At 44.4% G+C, this 20,982-nt stretch overlaps 1 protein-coding gene across 1 annotated transcript; it reads left to right on the top strand.

Moving 5' to 3' along the window:
• Window positions 1–304: 304 nt before the first annotated feature.
• F11R (F11 receptor) lies at window positions 305–20,075 on the top strand. Its single transcript, XM_037825556.1, has 10 exons — window positions 305–445; window positions 15,684–15,752; window positions 15,890–15,997; window positions 16,217–16,363; window positions 16,670–16,872; window positions 16,990–17,092; window positions 17,200–17,307; window positions 17,541–17,553; window positions 17,827–17,875; window positions 18,004–20,075. Exons 1-10 carry the CDS (start codon window positions 394–396, stop codon window positions 18,037–18,039), a joined length of 888 nt encoding a protein of 295 aa, XP_037681484.1. The 5' UTR covers window positions 305–393; the 3' UTR covers window positions 18,040–20,075.
• Window positions 20,076–20,982: the final 907 nt, after the last annotated feature.

Raw genomic sequence — 20,982 nt, forward strand, 5'->3', positions numbered from 1 at the left:
TCCAACTCAAAACTCAGCCAGTAACAAAGTCCCTACTTCAGGAACACCGCCCAATCACGGCGTCCTCACCTGCCGAAGGTGAAGAATTCGTCTCTTTGCGCGACAGTGTCTTGGGCCAATCAGAGGCGACTCGAGCTTGGCTAGGCGCCAATTAGTCTCAGTAGGGAGTAGTGGGCGGATTTCACCTGGCGACGGTGAATCACTCAAAGGAGCGGCAGCTCCCTTCACCAATCAGAATGTGGCAGGGCGGGGGCGCTAACCAATCGGGAGGGGAGGGAAGAGCCGGGCGGGGCTCAACCTAGCCCCTGGAGTTTAGTCGGGCGCTGCGGTTAGTGTCTCGGTGTCTTTTCCCGAGGCTCTGGGGGCGGCTGGCGTACGGGGACTCTGATCGTGATGGGGAGAGCCGGGAGGAAACCATTGCTTCTCTTTATTCCGGTGATCCTGAGTAAGTTCCCGTAGTATGGGGAGGAATCGGTGGGTCGGGTCAGAGGTTGGAAGAGGCGCTCCCCCGCCCCTTGCTCGCGGGAGGGGAGGAGTTCAGAAACCGTCTGCCCTCACTCTGGCAGTCCTCTCTTCCCGTCCCGTCTCATCCCCTTTCTTCCCCTCCCCCGCACCCCGGTGAGTGGCTGCCCCCCCCCCCACACTGGTGAGTTGTCACCCCTCTCCTTACGCCCACTGGGAGGGAGCTGCTCCTTCTGCACATGCACCGGTGGGGACACCCCCTTCCCAAAAGTGAAGTGGGGGGCTGGTTCTCCCCCCCCCCACCGCCCCACTTAAGAACCGGTGGGCACGAGGGCCCTTCCCATTTACATCTATCCAGCCACCCCCCTTCACACGCTCCTGGAAAGGACCCATCCTGCCTCCCAACATGCATCCAGCAACCACAAAACGACCCAGAAGCCCTGAGCCTTTCACTCCTCGACTCCTTTGGCTTCTGGATGTTCTGCTCCTTAAGGGTCCTCAGAAAATCTGATGGGGGTGGGGTGAGATGGAAAACTCTTTTCTCTGGCTGTTGCTGAAGGCGCCTTTCAGCTTCCCCAGTTATTTTTATCAGACGATCGGTTTACCGAGGTTGCCCTGGGAAAAGTGTCTAAGTGCAGAGTTGAGGAGGAAATGATATTAAAATGTAATATTTCTCAGAAGACAGCATTCCGTTTCTGGAATAGCTACCTCAGGAGTCCTTAATAAATGTTGTTGACTGAGTGACTATTCCCAGGGGGAGGAGGTGGCGTTTGGTTGGCTGGATTCCCCTTCAAGCGAGAACTCTGCCCTCCCCCTGGCAGTTTTTGTTTCCTCTGTAAATTCCCTTTCCTCTGGAACATTGTGAGGCCCACCTGCTGGGGCACGCCTCTGTCTGTAGAAGCGCTGGTGTGGGTCTGAGTGTGCAGGCAGCTGGTTGATGCCTTAGTCAACCCATGTCAGCACCTGCGCGTGTGTATGTCTGGTTTCCTAGTGTCCGCATGTGATTGTGTGGATAGTTGTGTGAGTTTATGTTCTGTATGGATCTCTGTGTTTTCTCCTTCTCAAGATTTATGTTTTAGGGAGTGTAAAATAAATGAATGATTACAATTGGTGTCAGTGGTTAAAAGGTTTTGCCAAGGTTCTGAAGATTCCTTGTCCTTAGACAGAGGCATTGACCACTCCTTTGTCCCTTGTAACAGTAAAGTCAGCTCTTGGGGTTGACTGAACCAGAGGCAAGTCTGATCCTCTGCCTATTGTACAGATGAGGAAACAGGTCCAAAGAGGGGAAATGACTTTCCCAGGTTGACAAGGAGGGTCAGAGGTGGACCTGGGAATGAGATTAAAATCTCCAGATTTCCTTCTCTTTTTTTCCATTCCTGGATCCGGCATCTCAAGCATCCTTTGGCACAGGAACCATGATATCGTGAGTCAGTTTGGGATGCTGCTCCAGAATCCATTATCTTTCCTTTTTCTATTTTTCTTTCTTATTTTGTTCTTCCTTCTTTCATTTCTTCCTCTCACTTCTCCTCTCCAGTTCCTTTTTTTCTTTGATCTTCCTTCTTCTACCTCTCATCTATTCATTTCTGCCTATATCTTAGGACTGCCAGTGACACACATGGCAGTTTTTGAGTTCTGTGTCTGGTACTCAGTACTAAAGACATTGCCAACCCTTGTGCTTTACCAGTACTTCCCCCACCCACAAGCAGTAGTCTCTTTTTCTGAGTCAGTGACTATCTGTGACATTATTTGTCAGTGATATTACTTGTTAGGCTTGTAAACTTTCTGGAGCTGCCTCCTCCTCTCCATGCTTCCTTTCTTTTCCCTTAATTTCCTATGTTATTTGTGATAATCCCACAGTAATCTAATACTGGCACTTGAAGGGCTATGTTAGCACCATTCTGAGCTTGGGACTATCCTTTAGTCTGTTCAGAGAACCAAACCACAGTGGTTCTTAGGGATCCTGATAGGGTGTTGCCTTAGCTTGGCAGGACACTGGGTCCTTATATGTAATCTGTTCAGGGATGGAGGAGCTGACCTTGTAACAGTTAAGGCAGGCTAGTCCTGGGGGCAGTGACTTTACTACAAAAGAACAGGAAAATAGGAGCCAGTCTACCCTGCCTATGTTCTAGCTTAGCTCTGCCTCTGCTTCCTTTGTGATCTTAGGCCAGTAGCTTAACTGCATTTCTTTGGCCTTAGTCTTTTTCTTCTGTAAAAGAGGCCTAATAATACTTGTCCTACCCTTGTCATCAGGATCAACTAGGATTATTAGCTGTATTACATATTCCTGAAGGGATAATTGTTGGGTGTCTATTATCCCTGAATGTAACCCTTTGGATTCTTTGAAGAAGAAAGAAAGCTCTCTCCAGTAGATTAGGTCAAAGAAAGCAAGGAGAGACCCGGCTAGATCCCGAATGGCAATAGCTAAAACTTGTGGCTCTTCTTTTGGGCTTCTAGTTTGTCTTCTGCTTCTGGGATGCGTGAAGCATATGCAGGTTGCCCATGTGTTATTCCACTCCCTCCAGTGCTGCTCCTCACTGTGGGCTTCACCTTAAGGGAGGAAGAAGGAGGAAAGGGCAAGATGTGATAGACCAAGTTGAGCAAAGGCTCAGCCCTGGCCTGGGAAACAAAAGCCTGAGCCTGCTGGGGCACGGATCCGGACGCTAGACAATGGGAGAGCTGGGCCTGGATAAAGTGAAACAGTGTGCGGATCTCCCTTTCCCTAGAGAGCCTAGGAAAGTTTCTAGGCGTTTTCCAGGCTGGGGGAGGCATTTCTGCTTGGTGTGGTAGCATGTGCATAGGATGACTTTTGGGGTAAACCTCCCCACCCCCCTTTTGCCTCAGAAGGGAGAAACTGCTGACCTGTTTCTGTGAGTCCTAGTGTTTCCTACTGATATTTCTGACAAGCCCTTCTAGCCTTGCTATTCAAGAGGCTGTTTGTCTCTCCAGTACAGAATTTTCTTAAAACTGAGGGTTTTTACGGAGCTACAGGGCCCATCCTCCTTTGGATTTCCCGTTCTCTGAGTGGAGAGGACAAGACTGGGCTAACTCTCTGATTAACTCCTACAGGTGGATTTGTGAGTCACTTTTCTCTACGCCCTAGTTGAGTTTATTCCCAGGAAAGAACTGTTCCCTCGAAACCAGAAACTGGAGACTAGTGACAAACAAACAGCCGGAACTAGGAAGTGAGTGGTGGTGGAATTCTTCACTCCAGAACACTTTCGCTCTGTGATATTTCTCTTCAGTTCCTTTGTGCTCAGGGCTTGGTCTGGGGTCTCCAGCCTAGTTCTGGTCTGGGGTAGAGCTGCTGTGATTTTTTGTTTTTTTGTTAATTATTTATTTTATTTAGAATGGATGATCACATTCTTGTGGTTCGAGAATCAAAGTGATATGAAATCAGGTGGGATATCTCACTCCCACCCTATTCTTGTTCACCCTATGCCCCATAGTTTATGTATCTTTTCAGTGTTTTGTTACACAGATACAAGTGTATCTGTGAATATAAATATGTATTCTTTTTTCCCCTCCCTTTTTATATGCAAAAAGAGGCATATTATTTACACTGTACTTCGTCTTGCTTGTCTTGCTTATTTTACTTAACAATATATCAATATTTTCTGGAGGTTTTCATATTGGTAATATAGGGATTGTGCTTTGGCCATTAGAATCTTCTCCCCTCCCCCTGCCAGTCAGCTGAGTTCAAAGGGCGCCTCCCCTTGTTCTGTGGACACAGAAATGGCTGATGACTCCCCCACCCCCATCTCTCCACAAAGAAAGATTTAAAAGCTACCCATATTTTATGTGATAGAATAGGAAATAACGGGGCTAGTTTTCCACCTCTGTTGGTGCTGCAGAGAGACCCTGGGGATCTCTGAATTCACATCTGCTGCTTCCTTTTCAGGGGTCCAGGAAAGACTGGGGTGACCACTGGTCAGTTGTACTGTGGGAGAGGTTTCAGTGTTGAGAGGGGATTATGGGAGGCAGTAGTAGTGGACACACATGGGGCTTTCCAGGCATTGAAAACTCACTAGTTCATCTGCCTGGGATTCCTTGATAAGCAGGGTTTCTGTCTAAAGTCCAACTTGTGTCATTTGCTTAATAATATGGGGGTGGAATAAGAGGAAGCAGCTGGCTGACAGGAAGTAGGAGGGTGAGTCCTGGGCCCTTCCCTGGAGCCATTCCCCTGGCACTAAAGCTTGGGTGAGCAGGCACAGGCTTCTCTTGTTATGGCAGTAGAGAAGCTGGGTGGGGGAGGGGAGACAGAGCTGAGCGGGCAGAATTTCTAAGGAGGAGGGAGCGGTGGAGTGAAAGTTCTCCTGCCTTGCACTGCCATTATTTTCTCTGCCATCCTCAGAGGGCTGTGCCACCTGATCAACGTCACCGAAAGTGCAGGCAGGGATGGCTGTTTAGACTTAGCCCGGCATGTTGTTGGGTTCACCAAGCCTTCTCTTGTCTGCACTTCTATTCTCTGATCCGCCTGGATCTCCAGAAACGGCCTGGCAGCTGTAGAACTGTCCTGGCCTGGAAGGCCAAGCCCTTAAAGGAATTAGTTCATTCTCTGCAGGGTGAGTGGTAGGGAGGAGAGGGTACAGGCCCTAGGTCCAGGTTCTAATCATACCGCAATGTCCCATTCATTTGTTTATCCAAGGACATGTTGTCCACTATGTGCTAGGGATTAGGGATAAAAAAATGAATAACACCTGCAGTCAAGAAGCTCTGAGGGGAGCAGAGGTATTGGTAACAATTAGTTTGTCTTAGGTAAACTGTGGGTATGCTGTAGCCGCTGGCTTTAGGAGGCCCTGTCACATCCTCCCTGTTAGCTCCCTCACAGCTGAAGGCTCTTAGGAGGCTCAGATGTCCAGAGGGAAGTTAGGATGCATTCTGAGAGAAAACCGGAGGCTGGCTGACTGGCTGACTTCCCTCCTCCTTTTCCTTCCTTCCCTTTAAAAAATTTTTATAACGAATTCAAACAGACTCATGGGGCATTTAACTATGCACAAAAGCAATTTAAGGAAAATTGTAATGACTAACGGGATATATAGAGAAAACAAAAGGCTTATGGATAAAGCATCAGAAGGAAGCAGCTTTTCTGTTGTGGGTTTGACCCTTCATTTACATAGGGAAGATTGTTGGTGGCTTCTGTTAGGTGTTCGGAAGCCTTTACCCTCTGTAACCACTTTCTCACCTCAGCCTAGCTTTCCTGTGGTTCCAAAAAAAATGAGCTTGGAGGATCTCCTCTAGACAAAGCACAGTGCTAGGACCTGGGGAGGAGGATACAAAGATAACTTTGTTTCTCTGTCTGCAAGGAACTCATAGGTGTATATTGACTAAGAAGGATACTAGCAGAGTGGGCCAGACACTGTCATTAAGGTACGGAGTGTTTGGGAGCATAGATGGGAAGAGATTAAAATTTTTAAAAGATGTGTGTGTGTGTGTGTATCTAAAAAATGATACATGCCCATTGTAGAAAAATGGAAAAATACAGAGGGATATAGAAAAAATAAAATCACATGTAATCCTATTATCTGGAGAGAAACACTTATTGGCATTTCATTCTAGTCTTTCCTCAATGAATAAATTTGTAGCATATATTTTAAGCAAAATATACTTTAAACTAGATTTATTTTATGATATTATTATTATTCAGATATGTAGTGATTTCCAGGAATTATATCCTCAGTCTTGACAGATTTATATGCCACCAACTCTCTCCTGAGATATGTATGTGAAACCATGTGGGAATTGATTTAGGTATTAACATCTTGTGGTCACTTTGACCCTCCTCTCTTTCTCTTTACCTAACTCATATTCCTTCCATGTACTATCTCTTGTGCCATTCTACCTACCTACTTTCCTGTTCTCAACCATGATGTCTCCAAGTTACCTGTGCTCTCATTTCTTCCTACCTGTTTTCTCTCCTTGAAATTTATCAGACACATAATGCTCTTCCAGATCTTGTGGGTCTAATCTCACATTTCTTTTTCATCTGTTACCTCATTTCACCTTTAAAGTTTTATTTAAACATGCTGCTTTGTTTCCTGGTGTGCCACTTTTTGGATATTTGAATAGTTCCTATTATTCTTTTCATCCTTCCTTTTTTTTGCCTTTGTTTTTGCCTCTTCTTTCCACTTTGTTTTATTTTTCTTTCCTTCTTATGATCCATCTGATTTTTTTCCTTTTTCTTCCTTTTCCCACTCTCTTTTTCTCTAAATTACAACACTTAATACATATTTGCTTGTTACATAAATGCAGAACAAAGAAAGGAAAAGCCCGTATGGTCCATCTCTCAGGTAATATGCACCATCAAGTGTCTGGAGTATGTAAGAGATCCTTTTTATGAATATACTCAGAATATATTTATTTATAAAAATAGGATCATAGTCTACATATTGTTTTTATCTTTTGCACATATTTCTATGCCAGTACAAATAGATTTACTTTGTCCTTTGGGATGGCAATATGCATTTTTTACAGAGTTTTGGTGATAGTTCAGTGTCATGAACCCACCTACTAGCTTTGTGAACTTGAGCAAGTTACTTAAATTTCTGTGCCCTATTGAACTCATATGTGGGATGGGAACAATAACAGTACCTACCTCATAGACTTACTGCAAGAATTAAATGAGCTAACCCTGAAAAGGGCTTAGAAGAGTACTTGGAACAGATTAAGTACTCAGTAAGTGTTAGCTGCTGCCGTTATTTTATTCAGTGGTTTTCTTGGTCATGCTCAGTAACATGTATCTAGGATTCAGATATGATGAATTAAGAATATAGGACATAAATTGTACAGTTTCTGTTCTATTTGGAAAAGTTTTGGTAATGGATGGTGGTGACAGTAGAACAACATTGTGACTGTAATTAACAGCACTGAATTATGTATTTGAATGTAATGAGAAGCAGAAATTTTAGGTTGTATATATGTTACTAGAATAAAAATTAAAAACAAACATAAGACTGTACAACACCGTGAACCCAATTGTAAGTGATGACTGTAGTTAATGTACGATTATAAAAATATTTCATGAATTGTAACGTATGTACCACACTAATGCAAGGTGTTAATAATAGTGTGGTATATGGGAACCCTATATTTTATGCATGATTTTTCTGTAAATCTGTGACTTCTCTAATAACAAAAAAAGAATGAAGAAAAAAAAGAGGACAGGACCACCCCTGTAAAGGTGTTCATGAGTTGTGATCATCCTTTCACTGTGCAGTAATGTCATCTTGCCTATTAAAGTTTGGGCTGCAGTCACTGGGGCTTGACCAACTACCCATTGCTGATGCCCAGCCTAGAACACATTTTGAAGATTAGCTCTGCAAAAAGAGCAATGCTCTGGCCAGAGTCCTCCTCCTCAGCCGATATGGGTCTACCTGGAATTTTTTGGTGGCTCTTGTATTCATGAAGACAATGGGGGTATTTAAAATGAATTCACATCCTGCCCCCATTTTCTGCTGCTGCTATTTTAGACCTTGTCTTAGCAGACTTCCTCCACTTTTGGCCCTGTATACTTCCCAGGGACAGAGGAAACCCAGCTCTACCATTGTGTCTGCTTCCCACAGTCACCCTGCCGTGAGGTGCAGAAATCAGTCCTTTCTGCAGAAAGGAACTGGGAACTGCCTGTGTCCACAGAACTTTGGTTCTGTTTCAAAAACAATGAAGCAAATTTAAGAACACTTTCTTTTTAAGTTACAAAACTAAATTTAAAAAGATAGATAGAATATTAATTTTTCTGAGAACTGAATAGTAAAAAAGAAAGAAAGAAAAGAAATCTCTGCTAGTGTTAAAATTTAAAAAAGATTGGACTTTGAGTCAAGTTTGCTTTTCCTTCACCGGAGAGTGCCTCGTCTGACTGAAAATGGCCTTATCTTTGTAGATAAACCTTAACAAGTAGATGTTAGGATAAATGATCTGCTATGACCTCTGATTTGTTAATGCTCTTTGTGGCTCAGCAAACATTTAGTGACTGTCCCTTATACCATGCATTATGCTAAATACTGGGTACTCAGAATAGTAAATAACATGTAGTCCCTGCTTAGTGTCTGGGGAGACAAATGTGTACAAATGATATCATTGTAAGGTGGGAAGTGCTTTGACAGTGCTTTGCGTGTAACGGAAGCTTAGGAAAGAGGTCTTAACCTTGCACTGGCGGGGACTGGGGCTGAGGTTATCATTTCCTGGAAAATAATGTGGATGAATAGCTGCTGGCCAGATAAAGATAGTGAAGGGTGTTTCATATAGCAGGAACAGCGGGAGCAAAGGCAGAGACTCTGAAGCAGCCTTGCCTTTGTGGGGAATTCTAGAGGGTAAATTGCCAAAATAGAGAGGGCGACTAAGGTGATAAAGATGTTAAGCTTAGTTCTGGAGTCAGATAGTGTAGGAACTTTTTTGCCTTGCTGAAGAATTTGGATTTTGTCTTTAGATAATGTGGAATCACTGAAAGCTTGAAGCGAGTTTCAGATTTGCATTTTTAGGACAGCTGCAGGTTTACTGCAATACAGCGTCTGCAATTGTATTGCCTTGGTTGGAATCCCAGCACTGCCACTCATCATATGACCTTGGGCAGGTTATTTAGCTGTTCTATGCCTGTTTCCCCAGGTAGAAAATAGGGGTGATAATACATGGTATCACCCATCTTCTAAGGTTGTAGGGATTAAATGATGGTACATATAATGTGGTTACAGCAGTGCCTGTAAATAGTGAGTGCTCAAATGTTAGCTCTCCAGCAGTGGGAGGGAGGATGGATTTGAGTAGGTCAAGATGAAAAAAGGCTTAGTGGCCAACTGGGAGACCACTTGGAATCCTTTAGAAAATGGTGGTACCAAGGGCCAAATTTGAGGGGAGATTTGTGCGATGAAATTCTAATACCTGGTGTTTAATTGACTGGAGTGAGGGAAAGGAGTTGATGACTCTCAGGCTTCTGGTTTGAGTGTCCAAGTAAATGTCAGTACTACCAGCCTAGTGAGAGGAGGAGGAAGACAGCAGTTATGGGAGGACATGGGGAGTGTGAGATGGCGGCAGAGGCACTGAAGTCCAAGTGGATTTGGCAGGAGGCACGGTGGTAGGAGCCTACAGCTCAGGTGAGAAGTCAGGGTACAGGTGGCGGTACATGGATAGCAGATTAATTTGGGGAGAACATGAATAGGAGAAAAGGTCAGGATGGAATGCCGGGAGTCATTAATATTAAGAGATGGACAGAGGACGCAAAGTTCAAGAAGGCAAATAGGACAAAACTGCCTAAGGTAGGGGGAGAACCAGAAAGGCTGTACACAGAAACCAGGGAGCGGGGGAGTGAGGTCCCAGGAGAAGAATGGTCAATAGGGTCAGAGGTCTTACAAAGGCCCCACAAGGTAACTGAAAAAGCATATACATGATTTCCTTAATTCTAAAACCATTTTAATGTTTTAGAAATTGGGATGTGACTTACAAGGCTATGTATACATTTAATGTGTCTTTTCCCCTGAAGCTATTATTAAGTCAATGTTACATCAGGGTGTCTTAGAATTCAGGAACATGGTGATCGGTGACCTTGGTAAAAGCAACTTTAATTTCAAGGTGAGAACCAAAGACACATTGCAGTAGGGTTGAGGGGTAAATGAGTGTATTGGATTGGAAACTGTGTGTGTAGACGACTTCTTTAAGAAGTCAGGGAGTAGGGAAGGAGAGGATTCCAGCTCGAGAGTGGTGCAAGACTAAGGGATAGCTTTTGTACATGGAAGGGCCAAAAACCTTTTGGGCAGGCCAAAAATTGATTAATGGTTCAATGTTGTGACGTTTCTTGTTGTGGACCTACTAAAATAAACTTCACAATGTAAAAGATGAAGTTTCCTTTTATTTGATTGACCTGAGCATTAGCTTGGGAGTAGGCCATTTGTATGTCTGTATGCAGTGTACCAAGTGTAGGTCCAAGGTTAAGTGCAAAAGTGGGGGCATGGTCATGAGGCAAGGGGAAATATAAAATGGATGAGGAGAATAGGTAGAGAAGCTGTGGGTGTCGAAAGCCCTCAGCTCTGCTTGTCCATCCATGAAAGTTGAGAGTCCACCTTTCCAAGGCAGTTACCATGTTAGGGGAGAGAGAAATGGTTTAGTGGGCTAGAGGATAAATACTTTTCAGGCAGCATTTATATGTTTTGTTGAAGAAAACTTTGAAGTCAGAAAGTGAAGTGTGCAGAGAGGGGCTTGTGGGCAGATGATGATAATAGTAATAATAAGATACAGTACTTACTTGGTACTTCCTGGTGGTCAGACACTGTTCCAAGCCCTTTGTTTACATTAGCTTGTTTAACCCTCACAACAACCCTTTGATGTAGAAACTGTTATTATCCCCGTTTTACAGATGGGGGTAAACTGAGGTTAAAGGGGTTGAGCAGTTTGCTTGGGTCACACCACCTAGTAACAGAGCTGGGATTTGAACTCAAGACAGTCTGGTTCCAGAGGCCTGTTCAGAAATGAGAAGGGGGCTGGGGACCAGGATGGCTGAGGCATCCTCTGGGAATAGGAAGAATAGGTGTGGTGTGCAGCCACGGTAGAGTTATGAGGTTTGGCACAATCAGGCCACAGGCTGAAACAGGCAATCATGCATCATAGGGAGGTGAGAAGACATTGAGGTGAAGGTCCCTGTAATTTAAACAAGAGACAAGAAGCCTGTACTTAGGTAATGGCAGTCCAGATTAATGAGTAGAAGGAGACTATGCTTGCAGCCCAAAGTGTTTTGTGTGTATATGTGGTGTAATTCCTGAATGTATAATTCCTGAATGAGTCTGTTAGGATTCAAAAAAGGACTTCAGCTAAAGTCAGAAGTGATGGAAGAATAATGATCAAATTCATAGGCTGTGATTTTGTGTGTGTGTGTGTGTCTTTATTTCAAAGGCTAGTTTTCAGTTTAATTAAGAACTGTTCTTGGGTGGTGTCACAGGTTGGGTTCTTGGGCCGCTGACTCTGAGATGTAGATTATCCTGCAAGACATTTATTAGGGAGTGCTCTTGTACTCAACATCTGTGAAAAGGAGGGGAGGAAGCAGGTTTGGGCAGAGGGAGAAGTTGTGTTGCATTGCAGTACCAACAAGGCCTTACACTACCCATGGGGAGCTTTGGGGTGTGAGGCCCTTTGGAGTTGTCCCTAGCTGGGACCCAACCCCCCCCAACCCCCCACTGATTGGGCATTGGATGTCAGCTGCTCTCAAAGAGGGATGATTGATCCCTGCGGGCTGTCTTCCCACAGTTCTCCCAGAGGCTGGGAGAATAAGTCCTTCATTCTTGGAGAGAGAGCTGGTTCAACCATCATAGTGTGCATCACAAGTGGCAAACCCATAAAATTTAAGAATCTTTTTACAAGGTTACCATCATCAAAGCAGAGAAGGCTGACTCAGGCAAAAATCAAGGCATTTCATTACCAGCATTCTTGATGAGCGCTGAGTAAGAGACTAACATGTCCTTAGAAAGTTATCAATTTAGTAAAGGCTATTTGATTTAACTTCTGTGCCTGTTATTATGTTTGAGTATAGTTTTGACATTCAGAGGTGCCCTGAGCACAGGCATTGCCCTTTCAGTCTGGGGGTGCTGTCCTGAGTTGGCACCATGTGGGGCTACTGGAACCTAGAAGCATCCCTGCCGACTCCCTCACTTAAAATCCCCACAGTTGGGACACACATGCCCACAGTTTCCTCCAGCCACTGTCGGTACGATTAATGGTCCTTTCTGCACAGGCTGTGTGGTGGTTTGAAGATGTGTGTACCCCAGAAAAGTATATTCTTAAAGTTAATCCATTCCTAGGTGTGGACCCATTCTAAGTAGGATCTTTTGGTGAGTGTGATCTTAAGATGTGATCCACCTGATTCAGGGTGGGTCTTAATCCTCTTATTGGAGATCTTTATAAGAGAATGCAATTCAGGCAAAGAGAGAGAAAGCCGTAGAACCAAGAACCTGGAAGCAAGGAAACCTGGAAGAGAAGAGAAAGGCAGACGCCACCGTGGGCCTTGCCACGAGACAGAGGAGTCCAGGATCACCAGTAGCTGGTCTTCAGGAAGAAAGCATCATCCTGATGATGCCTTAATTTGGACATATTCATGGCCCCAGAACTGTAAGCTTGTAGGTTAATAAATTCCCATTGTAAAGGCTTAAAAAAAAAAAAACAAAAAACAAAAAACAGTAGTGCCAACAAATTAAAGAGTGAAAAAAAGAGAAAAGAGTATAATGCTAAATACCTGGATACAAAGAAATACTACTAGAAATAATTTCTGTATAAAAGGGATCTGTTGTCAATAAGAATGACATTTTATTCCATTGTCTGCCTCCATTTAACCATTGGCTTTTGTGAGAAATAGCATGGTTTAAAAAAAAAGTGTGGTAGAGTAAGAAAAAAAAGGGTTTAGTTGTTAAGAAAACTGTATACTAATCTCAGCTCTGCCATTTCCTAGCTCGAAACCTTGGATCAACCACTTACTATTTTAGAACCTTAATTTTCCCATCTGTAAAGTGGGAGGGATAATAACTTATTCAGACTATTTCTCAGTTTCGTTAACTTGAAATACATATGTATGAAATAAAAGTACTCTCTAAACATTAATGTCAGAAAAGGAAGGAAGGAAGGGAAGAGGGAGGGAGGGAAGGAGAGAGAAAGGGAGGGAGTAAGAAAATGAGAGTAAAATGAAAAAGAACCTAAAGGACCCTAGTGAACATCTACTTCAAGCCCTTCATGTTTCAGATAAAGAAGGGGCATCTCCAAGGTCACAAGGCCATATTCATGGTCATGTGGGTAATTATATAAAAGTAAAACACGCTTGCATTTTACAGAATGTGCTTGCATCGCATGAGTCTTTATGCATTTATTTATGGAAGGCAGAGTTCTGACTTAAAGCTAAATAAAAGCATACTTCATGAATTTGATCTTCGAATGAATTGTGAAAGTGCAGGTTTGTAACACTGTCTTGCCATCCCAGAATCTTCTGTCACTGGTGCTTAATTTGGAATGTGTAGGTCCCTCCAGTGACCCCCACTGTCCCCCCATATTATTTACTGGCCTTGTTTCTCCTCACTTCCTTTCTCAATCTTCACCACACACCACCTCTTTTCTTTCTCTGTTTGGCAGAAGGAAAATCTAATGTGATGATCCGATCCTGAGTCTAGTCCTAACTCCATTTCAGCACCAGCTATGTGATCTTTTTTCAAAATTTTCTTGTGTATATACAACATTGACCATTTCAACCACTTTTAAGTGCATGATTCAGTGATATTAATTACATTCACAGTGTTGTGCTACCATCACCACCATCCATTACCAAAACGTTTCCATCACCCCAATTAGAAATCTGTCCCCGTTTCAGCTGTGATCTTAGGCACGTTTACTTCTTGTAGTCTCAGTTCCTCATGTAAAATTGGGATAATAATACTTATCCTGCTGATCTGTCACACTTGTTTCAATGGTCAAACAGTAAAATATATGTGAACACACTTTAAAAAGCACAAAGTGCCTTACAAATTTTGAGTGTCATCATTAACAGTCATCATTTCCCCTCCCTTCCCCTTCCTCCCTTGCCCCCAGCTCTGCTGGCTTCCTTCCAGGATTGTCTGACAAGTGGCTGCAATTATTTGTTGAGAAGCTTTCTCTGAACCATGAAATGTCATTTTAAAGGCTGCCCTTGGTGGATGAGTAGGCATCTAATTGGATTATTGGGAGTCACAGAGGGAGGAATTAAAAAGGAGAGTATTTGAAAGAAATGTTTTATTTCCAGTGATCAAAGAGGAAGTCTATAGCAGAGAGCATTCAATGAAGATGTTTAGGATAACGGTGAGAGGATGTGAGACCCAGAAGGAGCTTGAGCTTGAATCTCTTGACTTGCTTCCACCTTAGGATCTCAGCTTGGAGAGTCCAGGCCTTAGATCTCCCAGTCAGGTGGATCTGCTTGTCCCTCTCCATGGTATTTGTCTGTCCACTTTTTTTTTTTTTTTTGAAATTGAGATGTGTTCACATACCCTACAATCATCCACAGTGCACAATCAGTTGTTCACAGTACCATCCTATAGTTGTGCATTCATCACCAACATCAATTTTTGAACATTTTCCTTACTCCAAAAAAAAAAAATAAATAAATAAAAAACATCCAAAACATCCCATTCCCCCTATTATTCATTTACTTTTTGTTCCCATTTTTCTACTCTGTCCATACACTGGTTAAAGGGACTGTGAGCCACAATCACATGGTCACATTATGTAAGCTGTCATTAGTTATACTGTCATCTTCAAGAATCAAGGCTACTGGGTTGGAGTTCAGTTTCAGGTATTTCCTTCTAGCTGTTCCAATACACTAAAAACTAAAAAGGGGTATCTATATACTGCATAAGAATAACCTTCAGAATAACCTCTTGATTCGATTTGAAATCTCTCAGCCACTGAAAATTTATTTTGTTTCATTTCTCTTCCCCCTTTTGGTCAAGAAGTATTTCTCGATCCCACAACGCTGGGTCCTGGTTTGTCCCTGGGAATTATCGCCCATGTTGCCAGGGAGATTTAGCAGAGAGGGCAGTGAGTTTACCTGCCAAGTTGGCTTAGAGAGAGTGGCCACATCTGACCAACAAAAGAGGTTCTCTGGGTGAATAGGCACAATTATAAGTAGGCTTAGCCTCTCCTTTGCAGTAATAAGCTTTATAAGGGTAAGGCTCAAGATTGAGGGCTTGGCCTTCTAAATTGGTAGCCTCCAATGCTTGTGAGAATTTCAGTAATTCCCTAGGTGGGGAAGTTTAATTTCCACATTTTCCCCCAGTCCCTCAGGGGGACTTTGCAAATACATTTTTATTCTCTGTCTAAATTACTTTGGGCTGTATCAGGGTTTCACACTAACCTGTACAAACCAACCAAATCTCACTCCCTATTCAAAGTTCCATGTAATTATGGTGTTAGAATAAATTGACTGTACAAGTTAAATTATTTAGTGGGCTACAGAAAATTTAGATTTTGCACCAAATAAACATCTCTTCCTTTGGTCTCACACAGAAGTTGAAGTTTTGAAACAGTCAATAACATCCTTTACCCGTTAATCTGATTTACCTTAGTTCTAACCAGATCCGCTTCATTCATATCTCTATTTGAAGTCTGAATTCTTTTTCAACATTTTTAACAGTTGCTGTATGGGGTAATATTGACATTCATAGCTCCCAAACTCTAGCTCTGAGTCTTGGTGTCACTCTCTGTCCACTCTTGATGGGGTCCACCTCTATTCTTCTCCTCAGGCTCCTTGGCATTGAGCAAGGCTGCAGTGTACACTTCTACACCTGAAGTCAGAGTTCCTGAGAATAAACGTGAGTTGGGGGGGGCTGTGGAGGCTGGGATAGGGTGGGCATGAGGGTGAGCATGTGCCAACCCCCTAGGGGCCCAGGGAGCATCCAGCCCATCTCTTGGTTCTTGCCCCTTCACCACCTTTGTCCATTTGCTGCAGCGGCCAAGTTGTCCTGCTCCTACTCGGGCTTTGATTCTCCCCGTGTGGAGTGGAAGTTTGTCCAAGGTGATACCACCAGCCTCGTTTGCTTTGACAGCAAGATCACAGGTGAGTTATTCCACCCTCTTCTTGGTTGCATAGGTTGTGGAGGGATGGATTGTGCCTGGATTCTAGGGGAGGGGCACATCCTGGGCTCAAGTCTCCTGGGCCTTCCCCTTGCACTTCCTGGGGGAAGAAGAGAGCCTCTGCTTTGAGTGCCACCTTCACCAGCTTCTCTTAGCTCTCCAGTTCACTCTGTCCCTGCTCCTGCTTCCTCCCTCTCCACAGCTTCCTATAAGGACCGAGTTACCTTCTCACAGAGTGGCATCACCTTCCATTCTGTGACCCGGAAAGACAATGGGATGTATACATGTATGGTGTCTGAGGATGGTGGCAAGCAGTATGGGGAGGTCAGCATCCAGCTCATTGTGCTTGGTATGTGTCAGGTGGCTTCTGCATGGGTCTGGAAATGCTTTCCCAGATGGTTTCCCCAAATGCTTAGCAGGCCAGCTGAGCCTAAGAGCTGGTTGGTTTTGAGAATGCTGTGGGTGGGAGTTTTCAGAATCATGGCTGCTGGAGAGGGGATGAACCAATGGTTAGGTGGAAACTAAGGGTGTGGTAAGGGTGGGAGGCTTGAGCTGATAGGTGGGGGTAGGGGTGGGTCATCCTAGTTGGTTCCTTAGACTCCGGGCAGTCCTCCTTACCCTTGTGTTTAGCCCCTTCTCTTCTCTCCCTCCCCAGTGCCTCCATCCAAGCCTACAATCAGCATCCCCTCCTCTGCCACCATTGGGAAACGGGCGGTGCTGACCTGCTCAGAGCCAGATGGTTCCCCACCCTCTGAATACGACTGGTTCAAGGATGGGATACTGATGCCATTAGAGCCCAAGAGCAACCGTGCCTTCAGCAACTCGTCCTATACCCTGGATCACAAGACAGGGCAGCTGGTATGGCTGGGTGGGGTGAAAAGGATGTGTGTGGGAGGAAGAACAAGCAACGAGCTGAACTTGGAGTTAGGGTCGGGAGCATAAAAGATAGGTGTCAGTGTGTTTTCTATCCTCTAGATTTTTGATCCCGTGTCATCCTTTGATACTGGAGAATACACTTGTCAGGCACAGAACGGGGTTGGGACCGCCGTGAAGTCAGAGCCTGTGCACATGGATGCTGGTGAGTGAGGTGGTGTGGGGGAGTCTGCTTTTCATCCTGGTGTTGGCGGTGTCATCAGTACCATGAGCGAGCAGCCAGGTGTCTGACCTCTCGTTCATGTCTCACAGTGGAGCTGAATGTCGGGGCCATTGTGGCGGCTGTATTTGTAACAGCCTTTCTCCTTGGAGTTCTGATTTTTGGCATCTGGTTTGCCTATCGCCGAGGCTACTTCGACAGTAAGTATTTGTCTTCAGAGGCTCTTTGTATTGTCCCCATTCCAGGGTGTGGTTCATGAGCCCCATCTGAGTTCTGGCACCGATACTGTGCCCATGTGGGTGGGGTTATCCCCCAGGGAGCACCAGTTGCCCCTCAAACATATAGCAAGGGCTATATGCTAGTTCCCCTGTCTTCCTGCCCCTTGCTATCTTCTGAGCTGCTGACACTCATGACTCCATTTCTTCTCTTTCAGGAACAAAGAAAGGGTAAGTGAGGAGCTGTCCTGGGGCTCTCTGAGGTTGAGAACATGGATACATGATGGTCTGGGGAGAGGCAACCAGCCTGGAAGGGAAGACGTCTGGTCTTTTACACCTGTTCTCTGTGGCCCTGGGCTTATCCTGTCTCCCTCCACCCATACCTCCCTAATGACCACTCCCTGCTTCCTATAAATTCTCAGCTTTGGTTTCTAACTTTGGCAAAGAGAAGTTAACGACAAGGGCTAGGGGACTGAGCACCTGCATCTTTTGGCTTTTCTGTAGGACTTCGAGTAAGAAGGTGATTTACAGCCAGCCTGCTGCTCGAAGTGAAGTGAGTATGCCTGCCTTGGGGAGGGAGGGCCTCTAGCTGGGATGAGGGGTCCTGCCCATGTTTACATGTTTGGGGGTTATCAACTAAAGAATACTGTAGAAAGTTGATTGGAAGTTTTATTTCCCCAGGGGGAATTCAGGCAGACCTCATCCTTCCTGGTGTGACCTGGACCAGCTCATCTCTTGTCCTCTGTGCTTGCCTTACTCCGGTGCTATCAGACTCGGCCTGATGTCTGTAGTTTCACAGGATACCTTATTTGTCTTCTAGCCCTATCAGGGCCTCACTTTAATCTTAGTTAGGGTGTGTTTTTTAATGTCAGTGATGTGCCCCTTTGCCCCCCATGCCCCCACCCCCCCCACCCCCTTCCTACTGCTGCTGAGTGGCCTGGGACTTGTTTCAAGCTTTCAGACCCCATCCCCATGTGCAGTCAGGCAGGAGCCCTCAGCGATGCCTGTTGACTTCCCTTCTAAGTATCCAGCAAGAGTGGCCGGGCTCTTGAATTTAGTTTCTAGGCTGTTTCCTTCAGTACTGATGATCAGTACCAGCTGTTATAGAATGGGGATTGGAGACTGGAGCTGCCGAAATGGTTGTTTGGTGACAACAGCAAGTCTCTTCCACCTCTGGAGCCCACTATCTTCTGTCTTCCCATGTGGAGTACCTCTGGGATCCTGCTGAACACAAGCAGACTGAACTGTCTGTAGGAGGAACTAAAGCTTTTGTTATGGAGAGCATAGTAAGCCTTTAGGGAACATGGAGCGAACAGGTTTTAAAACCACTGATCTAAAGAAAACAAAGCTGGAGATGGTAGCTCAAGCCATCACCCTTCCTTGGCTGGAACAGTTGGATAAACCCTATTCAGATGTGTGTATAAGGCTGTGGGGTTGTGTGTAGTAATCGTGTGTGTGTGTGTGTGTGTGTGTGGTCTTAGCTCTATGCTGAAATTGTGTGTGTGTTGGAGCACTTCTTAACTCTGATGAGATTGTGTTTGTATGTATCTGAATGTAACTGGATGTTGCTGGAAATAAAAACTTTGTTAAAGCTTCTTATGGGGCGTGGGGGAAACGAGGTCTTTGAGAGTTCTTGGGCTCTTTGTACAAACAGGAAAATGCCTCAGAGCCCTACTTCCCAGCATGCTGTCTCCAGCTCCATGTCCTGTCTTCCTGTCCCGCCCTTCCTGGTTCCTATTTCAGGGCAGACCTTTACAACTTGAGGCCCTCATTCCAGAGCCATCTTGTAGCCAAGCCTTCCTCTGCTGGAGCAGGGCACCCAGGGTGAAGCTGATCCTGTGCCCTGGGGTTCCAGTTTGCCTGTTCCACCAAGTGAGAGGAGAAAGTGCCCATCCTGCTACTTCTCACCCAACTAGGTGCATTAATAGACTTCTCTAAGGCTACAGGAAAAACTGCCCCCGAGCCTGAGGCAGGGTGGTTTCCCACATCATTTGGAGAAGTATTTAGTGGGTGGGAGGTTTAGGAGAAGATAATTTTGAGTCCAGATCATAGGGTGCTGTGTGTGTGAGTGAGAGCAGGAGTAAGCAGGACCGGCCTGGCTGTCATTGCTTTCCTCCTCCCCATTGGATCCTTCTTTGCCCTTAACCTTCTGTTCCTCCTGTTCATCACCATTGCTGAACACGTCTCCCAATCTATTAATCATCTAGCAGGAGGGCAAAGAAGGGATCCCATTGGGTTGATTGGGCTTCATTCTTTCTGTGGAGGATACTACTGTGCCACTTTGCCATATTCTATTCCTTCCCTGGAAATCCCTAACAGAATTGAGTTTTCTATTAAGGATCCACAACAATAAACAAAAACTAGATCAAACCACCAGTTAAGAATCCTGCACCAATAAAAAATAAAATTTTCAGATGGACATAAAGTCCATTTAGCAAAAGTAGAGATTATGAAACGGTTCAGTAAGAATGAGATTTTTGAAGTATTCCTCAGTTCTGTATCATGGTTGGAAGACAGGGTGGGAGAGGTGTGGAGGAAAGGCCACAAGAAAACTGGTGATTCACTGCTCCTGTAAGTTTGAGGTGACTGGTTCCTCACTCCCTGGGTCACTTGTGATGAGTATGAGTCAGCTCTTACCAGCCTCGGAATTTACCTTTCCAGCTCAGAAAGACCTTTTGAGTTGGAAAACACCCTTTCTGCTTTCATTTTAGAATGTCAAAACTAATTTTTGTAATAAATGTTTATTTTTCACATTGAGTGTGTTTAAATTCTGAAGTTCTAGATTAAAAGGATTAATTGGGAATCTCAGAGTGACTAGGACATTCAGCAACATCTTGAGAGTCTTATTAATTCCACAAAGGCTGATGGTTAGATTTAATTTATCATTGACCTATGTAAAGGGGAGATTTGGGGATATGGGGGAAATTACATGGAGATTGGGGTTTTCCATGAGACATGAACACAGTATGATCTGGGATCAAATGATCATTACTGATTTGTTGTTCTTGTCTTAACAGATCAAAGCCAGGGGAGGGAAAAGTGGAGGAAAATGGAGTTGGATCCATTTCTGAATGAGGGGAGAATACATTTCATGGGGACATCTTAATAAAATGGACAAATGAAGGAGAAGTACAACATTTAAAAATGTTTAAAAATCTCTAATTCTGGAGCTCTTCTTTTATTATCCCTTCTCTGGTATTAGCTGTAAAAATCCAATATGAAATGGAACTTTTTTGTTGAGTGATTGCTTTCATTGTTTGTTTATTTACTAGATACTAGCACTGTTCCTATTTCATAGATGGGGAAATGAGGCACAGAAAGGCTAGGTCCTGTCCAAGTTCACACAGCCAGTACAAGGCAATTGATAGATCTGGTATTCAAGACAGCTGGGAGGGGAGAATTGGCTAGCCTGTGTCCTGCTTACGGTGACCTTTAATTGAAAAGAATGCAGGAGGAGGAGTAGCTGGGACAGAAGTTGACTTTCTCAGTAGAGGTGGGTATGTGGGGGTGTTTGTAAAGAGGATTTTGAAAAGAATGATGTCATCCTGGGGTTTCCTCTGAAATGCGACTAAATCTCACTTGAATCTTCCCTCTAAACAGGATGAACTGGTCTGAATGAGACCTGTGGAGTGTCAGGCTGTTGATAAAATGAAGGACTAT

Source organism: Choloepus didactylus, chromosome 2, assembly GCF_015220235.1.
Source record: "Choloepus didactylus isolate mChoDid1 chromosome 2, mChoDid1.pri, whole genome shotgun sequence".
In the NCBI taxonomy this organism is placed as follows: Eukaryota; Metazoa; Chordata; class Mammalia; order Pilosa; family Megalonychidae; genus Choloepus; species Choloepus didactylus.